Here is a 6,779-nt window from a genome sequence, read left to right as displayed (position 1 = left end):
TAAAATAAAATTTAAAAATATATATATATTTTTAAATACACATTTTTAAAAACCATTGCAGGCTCTCACACACTGGGTATCCAGGATTCACACACAGGCAGCCTGGCTCTAGACGCGGGGCTCCAGTGCCTCCGTCGTCTCAGACTGTGACTTACCTGCTCCCAACCTCAGTTTCCTCCACGGTGAAATGGGCTTCCAGATACTCACCTCGTGAGTTTGCTGCAAGGGTAAATGGCATCAGGCTTGGACCTGGGAGACGGAAGTGTTTTTAAAATGAACACCTTTGTTACCTCAGTCCTTGCGGAGAGAAGATGTGCCAACGCCCCAGGGCTCTGCCATGTAAGTTCCTGTTGAGTTGTTCAATGTTCCACTGAGAGGGGGAGAGACAAGCAGGACCGGGATCCCAGCCCCGGGTCTTCCGGAAACGGCGGGGCGAAGCCTGTGCGGCCCTCCCTGCTGAGCGAGGCGGCCTGTCATTGCCATGGGCGCAACCCAGACCCCAACCACAGTGCATCCTGCCCTGGCCCTGCCAGGAAAGGAAGCTGAGTCTGGGGTCTGCTGGGCCAGCAGGGAAGTCCCAGCAGGGTGTAAAGCAAGACTTTCCGGGCCACTCCCGGAATCCCCCAGCAGATAAAGGCGGCCCCGCCACCTGGCTCTCCTAGCGGTCTCCCCGCCCCTGCCGCCTGCCGCTATGTCCCGCCGCTGCGGGCTGCTTGCCTGGACTCTCCTCGGCTTCCTTCGACTCGGAGAGGCTCAGAAGACAGAAGCCCCGGCCTGCTGCAGCCCTATAGTGCCCCGGAACGAGTGGAGGGCCCTGCAGTCAGAGTGCACCCAGCGCCTGAGCCTGCCCTTGCACTATGTGGTGGTGTCGCACACGGCGGGCAGCAGCTGCAACACCCCAGCCTCGTGCCAGCAGCAGACCCAGAATGTGCAGTCCTACCACGTGAAGAGACTGGACTGGTGCGACGTGGGCTACAAGTGAGTGCGGCGGGGAGGCATGGGTTGGACCGGGGACCCCAGAGGCAAAGGTGTGCAAGTGCCCGCCAGCGGGACCGGTTCTAGGCCGGGTGCTGGGGCCACCTGGCTGACACCCTGAGCAGCTTACTGAACCTCACAGGGTCTTCGTGTCTTCCTCGGGTCACCGCGTGGGCCGGTGCAGGTGCTCATAGCACCAAGATGCGTGAGGGCCGGGGATGGGCTGAAATCCAAGCCCCGCTTCCCCGGAGGAAGGGGCAGACTTTGCCTAACACGCACCAAGGTGTCTGCGGCGCCTTATGAAGGCGCCCCGTCCTGATGCCTGGTGCCTTTGTTAGGAGGCAGAAAAGCAGGCTGACTCAGTGCGGAGCTGGGTTCCAGAGTCAGCTCAGCTTATTGCTGGCTGAGGCCTGGGGCAGATACCTCCCCAGCTGGGGCAGGTCCTCCCGGCTTCAGCTTCCTCCTCCGCAAAGTCAACGGGATCGCAGCCCATCTGCTCCTTAAATGAGGCAATACAGGCAAAGCACCTAGGAACTGCCTAGCACACAGGGGCCCGCAAAGCCACAGGCTATTGCCATTAGGCACCTACTATGTGCCAGCCAGTGTGCCAGATGTGGCATGGAGAACGGTGCCACCCTAGCCTCCTGGGGCTGAAAGACCAGCAAGGAGAAAGAAGCCCAGGCCACAGGTGAATTCAGACGGTGATAGAGGCGATGGATAAAAGGAAAGAGGTGAGGGAGGGTGACCTCAGGCTGGGACCAGACCCACACAGGCTCCTTGAAAGGGTGGGGCAAGGGAAGTTCCCTGAGAGTGGCTGCCTTGGCTCTGGGATCGGGGAGCTGACAGAGGAGTGCTGGTGGCAGAGGGTGCTGGGGGCAAAGCCAACGGGGCTGAGTGGGTGGGTCCCGTGGGAAGGACAGGGTGGCTGAACACAGCCGGGGGAGCGGAATGAAATGGGGAAAGGGCCGGACCAGGCAGGGCCTTGTGGACCACAGTGAGGACTGTAGCTTTTACTCCAAGATGGGAGCTTTGGGAGGCTTCCCCCTGCAGAGCAGGGACGGGGACTGGTGTAGGTACAAGAGACTCCCTCTGGCTGCCGTGGGGAGAAGAGATCATAAGGGGTGCCGGCTGAAGCAGGTCCGGGGCCATGCCTACCAGCTACCTCCTCCTTATAATGGGCTGCAGTCCAGCCTGAGGATTTCCAAGGGAAGGGAACGTTTGAATCCTGCAAGCTCTCAGACCCAGGTAGCATCAGAATCCCCTGCAGAGCTTACTGGAGGAACACACAGGTCCCCAGATCCCCAGGTCCCCAGAGTCCACTTCAATAGACCCCACCCAGGGAGCACATGCTCTCAGGACCTCGTAAGGCTGTGTTACAAAGAAAAAAAAAACCCACCCAGAGAAGTCTAGAGGTTTCCAAAGGTATTCCCAGCCCTTCCAGTTCAAGATTTTCTCAAAGAATCCAACTTCAACGTTTTGTTTCCAAGACTCAGGTGCTCCAATTCTAAGCGTTCCCATGAGGTCATGAAGGCCCAAGCTTGGCTCTACAGCCTCGGGTCCACGTCACCACATACAGAAGCAGCCGGTGTCCGGCCCTCAGCTTTTAGGATTCAGAATCTGGTTCTAACATTCTGAATCCCCTTTACATGTCATGTCACGTTCTCTCTCTGAGCCTCGTTTCTTCACCTGTAAAGGGGGCTTTTGACTGTACCCGCTTGGCGATGGTGGCTGAGGTTTAAATGAGATGCATTCATGCAACAAATGACCAGGGAGAACCAACCATCCCTGACCCCACCACCATCATGCCAGGCTCTGGGAACATGGCAGGGCCATAACCAGCCAGTCCCAGCAGCCAGCGTCACCAGGGCCAGATTCTGGGAGCTGGCTTCCTAAGCAGCAGATTCAGGACTCGAGATTTGGAAGTTCCAACATTCTGTGCATCACTAATGACACTGTGAGTGCGAGGGCTGAGCTGGCACATACTGCAGCTGCAAGGCACTGATCTTCTAGTTCATCCCCATGTGCCAAGTCAGACATGCTCAATCAGACCTGCTGAATGAATCAGCCTTAAGGATCTGCTGCCAGGCTTGGAAACCTCAAAGAGGCAGGTGCTGGGGCTCCGGGGTCGGTATGTGATTGTGACCCCAACTTTGAGTCTCTGATCCTGTCCCCCAGAGGACCCCAAGGGCAGGAAGCAGGCGGGGGCGAGGGCAGAGATCTGAGAGGCAGGGAGCTCTGAGGACCTTGTACAAATTATGTCGCTTTCTGAGTCTCTGCACTCTCAGCTTAAGATGAGGATGATAAGAGTCCCTGCCCCAGCCAGGCACGGTGGCTCATGCCTGTAATCCCAGCACTTTGGGAGGCCAAGGCGGGCAGATCACCTGAGGTCGGGAGTTCGAGACCAGCCTGGCCAACATAGTGAAACCCTGTCTCTACTAATAATACAAAAATTAGCCGGGTGTGGTGGCTCATGCCTGTAATCCCAGGTACTCAGGAGGCTGAGGCACGAGAATCGCTTGAATCTGGGAGGCAGAGGTTGCAGTGAGCTGAGATCACCCTACTGCACTCCAGCCTGGGCAACAAGAGTGAAACTCCATCTCAAAAAAAAAAAAAGAGTCCCTGCCTCAGAGGGCTGTCCTGCAAGGATTCAGTAAAACAGGACTTCCACAAATCCTCTAGGGAGGCAGGAGAGAGCAAGGCACAAGATCACATGGGTGGGGACCATGGAGGCCTGGGTACAAACCCCAGCTATGCACCAGACGGGCTGTGTGACCCCAGGGCAGGTGATTCTACCGCTCTGATTCTATCTATATAAAATGGGGTGATCAGGGTTGCCATGAGGATGAAAAAAAGGTGTATGCAGAGCTGTGCTTGGCACATGGCAGGGGCCCAATAAATGACCACAGTCATTGTTACTATCATGGGAAATTAAGGGGTGAGAAGGATGCTGGGGAAGTTGTGTGCACCAGGGCAGGAACGGAGGCAGGGTGAGTGGAGGAAGAAGGAGGAGTTCTCCTCGGGAAACCCTCCCTCACTCATCAAGCCCCCCCCCCACCTCCCCATGCAGCTTCCTGATTGGAGAAGATGGGCTTGTATACGAGGGCCGTGGCTGGAACTTCACGGGTGCACACGCAGGTCGCTTCTGGAACACCATGTCCATTGGCATCAGCTTCATGGGCAACTACATGGGTGAGTGACTGTCCAGCCAGTCGGGATGGGGGCTGACACAGGGCCCTACACTACCACTGCCCTTCAGGGAAGCCCCTGCCTAACTCTTACCTCTGTCTCCTCCAGATCGGGTGCCCCCACCCCGGGCCCTCCGGGCAGCCCAGGGTCTACTGGCCTGCGGTGTGGCTCAGGGAGCCCTGAAGTCCAACTATGTGGTCAAAGGACACCGGGATGTGCAGCGTACACTCTCTCCAGGCGACCAGCTCTACAACCTCATCCAGAATTGGCCACACTACCCCTCCCACTGAGGCCCTGCTAATCTGCCCCCCATTCCTCTCCTCTCATGGCCAAAAACCCCACTGCCTCCTCCTCCAATAAAGATGTAGCTCAAAATGTGTTCCTCAGCAGGTCCCACCACAAACCTCCCCTCCTTCTCTCCCTCCCACAAGACCAAAGCCCTCCACCCTTTCCCTCCCAGCACTCTCCTCACTGGTGCTTGGAACCCAGAGGCCCCGGCCCTGAACCAAGACCCCGGAGATCCCAGCTCGAGAGCAACATCACAGCTCAGAACCCAGAGGTCTCAGGTCAGAGCCCAGGAATCAGCACCAAAGCGGCCTGGATGTCACCAACAGGGGGTCCTGGGGGTCCTCCTGGGCAGTGAACCACGCTGCAAGACACCCCCTTCCCACCACACAGCCAAAGGCATCCTGCGCAGAATCTTTGCTTGAACTCCTTTGGGGACAGGCTGCTCACTACTCCTCCCAGGTCTGCCCTTGCACTCATTAGAGAGTGTACAAGCTTTACCTAGGCCTGAGTCCCAATCTGCCTCTGAGGCACACACAGGTCCCAGTTATACCCCCTAATTTCTCTTCCTCCACATTTCTCCCCACTCCACCCTCAACCTTTAGTCATAAGCTGAGGGGCCCCCAGGGCAAAAATGTTTATTTACAAAATGCACACATCCTCTTTCCCAGCATGCACTGCCTGGGGAGAGGGCAGGGTCAGAGCCTCACACACCTGAGACCACAGAGACAGCAGGAGGGGCGGGGCCGGGGTGGGGCCAGGGCAGGGCCTGGGCAGGGCTGGAGGCTACCCTGGCCCCACCCCCCACGCCATACCCAGCAAGTGGGTGGGGAATGGAGGGGCAGTACCCCTTCTCCACATCATGACCGCATATCCAGTCGGTTCATGTACTCCTGCAAGGCCTTCAGGCGTGCGTCTATTTCGGCCATGTCAGCCGCCTGGTGGTCCGAGCTGTACTCTGTGAGAGCAGGTGGGGGTATGGGGGACTGTGAGGGTCCTGAAGCCCCAGGGAGTTCCTGGGCCCAATATACCACTGCCCCTACTACCATTCCAACGGGTCCTGGGGCTGGGAGAGGGGATGTGGAGTCCCAGGCTCACCTTTGATGGGGACCCAGCCCCCAGAGTTGGCCAGAGATTTCTGATGGTGGCTGCGTTGCACGGGGGTGGACTTCTGGTGATGGGGAACGTAGGAAAGGGGGTCAGCCACCGTCCCTCTATTCCTGTCCCCCTAAATCCCACTGGAAATCCTGAGCCTAAGGACCTTGGGGAAAAATAAGGCCTGACATCTACTGGGTATTCATTATATGCAAAATAACCTCCTAATGTCCTCAGAGAGCCCTCACCTCACATGTGAGGTGATGCCATTACCATCCCTGGTTAACTGATAAACAAAAACTAAGGTACAGAGAGGCTAAAGAACTGCCTTGAATCATACAGCTGGTAAGAGGAGGAGTCAGGTTTCAAGACCTGACAGTGAGAAGCCAAAGCCCTAAAGAGCATCATGGGCCCCTCATTATTCCTTCTCCAATCTAATGCTCTCAAAACATGCTGTTCCCAGGCCAGGTGCGCTGGCCCAGCCTGTAACTCCAGTGCTGTGGGAGGCTACGGATAGCTTGAGGCCAGGAGTTCCAGACCACCCTGGGCAACATAAAGAGACAATACTACCCCCTTATCCTGTCTCAACCTCACCCTCCCCCGCAAGAAAAGCCTAGTCCCAGCTACTCCGTAGGCCGAGGTGGGAGGGTCTCTCGAGCCCAGGAGTTAAAGGCTGCTGTGAGCTACAATTGCCCCACTGCACCCCAGCCTGAAGGACAGAGCGAGAGCCACTCTTACACAAAAAAAGCCCTGTTGCACAGGCATTCAGAGTCGCCTCTGCCCCGATCCCCAGGAATGAATCACAGCAAATGAGGACAGCTGTGTTCCAGCGGTTTCTGCTACCCCTTCTACTCACCGTATTGGACCCACTCCAGGGCGTTGGGCCGGGAGGCTTCCCACGGCGGCGGTGACCCCTGAGAAAAAGGAGTAACCAAGAACCAGTGGTGCGGAGGCTCCAGTATTCCCACCTCCCCGACCTTTGTGGCGGCCCCCAGGCTCCATCACCCAATTTCCCTGAAAAAGATTGTTTATAGTCTCTCCAGAAACCCTTTTGAGGTGATCCTTTTCCCATGTCCAAGTTTTACCCTCTGGAGAGCGACTCAGAGAAATCCTCCAAATCGCTGCAGGAGCTGGCAGACGAGCAGCGGCTGCGGAAACTATCCACTAGAGGGAGACGGAGGGCGTGAGCGCTGGCCCTCGCTGGCCCCGCCCAGTGCTTCCCAGGCCCTCCCAGCCCG

General features: G+C 57.2%; 2 protein-coding genes across 2 annotated transcripts in view; one reads left to right on the top strand and one right to left on the bottom strand.

Annotated features, from left to right (window-relative positions):
- The first annotated feature begins 395 nt into the window (after positions 1-395).
- Positions 396-4,536, top strand: PGLYRP1 (peptidoglycan recognition protein 1). Its single transcript, XM_011975130.1, has 3 exons — positions 396-978; positions 4,043-4,164; positions 4,270-4,536. The coding sequence occupies exons 1-3, from the start codon at positions 692-694 to the stop codon at positions 4,449-4,451; spliced, it is 591 nt and encodes a 196-aa protein (XP_011830520.1). The 5' UTR covers positions 396-691; the 3' UTR covers positions 4,452-4,536.
- A 531-nt stretch (positions 4,537-5,067) lies between these two features.
- CCDC61 (coiled-coil domain containing 61) overlaps positions 5,068-6,779 on the bottom strand; it is a 30,495-nt gene continuing 28,783 nt past the window's right edge. Inside the window, exons 7-10 of the mRNA XM_011975154.1 lie at positions 6,627-6,757; positions 6,398-6,455; positions 5,545-5,617; positions 5,068-5,404 (exon numbers count right to left, since the gene is read on the bottom strand). Coding sequence (XP_011830544.1) covers positions 5,307-5,404; positions 5,545-5,617; positions 6,398-6,455; positions 6,627-6,757 — 360 coding nt within the window. The 3' untranslated portion in view covers positions 5,068-5,306. The remainder of the gene's footprint in view (positions 5,405-5,544; positions 5,618-6,397; positions 6,456-6,626; positions 6,758-6,779) is intronic.

This window comes from Mandrillus leucophaeus, unplaced genomic scaffold (genome assembly GCF_000951045.1).
Source record: "Mandrillus leucophaeus isolate KB7577 unplaced genomic scaffold, Mleu.le_1.0 Scaffold151, whole genome shotgun sequence".
NCBI classification, from domain to species: Eukaryota; Metazoa; Chordata; class Mammalia; order Primates; family Cercopithecidae; genus Mandrillus; species Mandrillus leucophaeus.
This window is presented reverse-complemented; position numbering and strand designations above follow the sequence as displayed.

Bases quoted from the DNA above. Each gene is read 5' to 3' on its own strand.
- PGLYRP1 (XM_011975130.1), top strand. From the start codon at position 692: ATGTCCCGCCGCTGCGGGCTGCTTGCCTGGACTCTCCTCGGCTTCCTT. The intron at 979-4,042 runs GTGAGTGCGGCG...CTCCCCATGCAG, and splicing joins TGGTGCGACGTGGGCTACAA to CTTCCTGATTGGAGAAGATG. The intron at 4,165-4,269 runs GTGAGTGACTGT...TGTCTCCTCCAG, and splicing joins CTTCATGGGCAACTACATGG to ATCGGGTGCCCCCACCCCGG.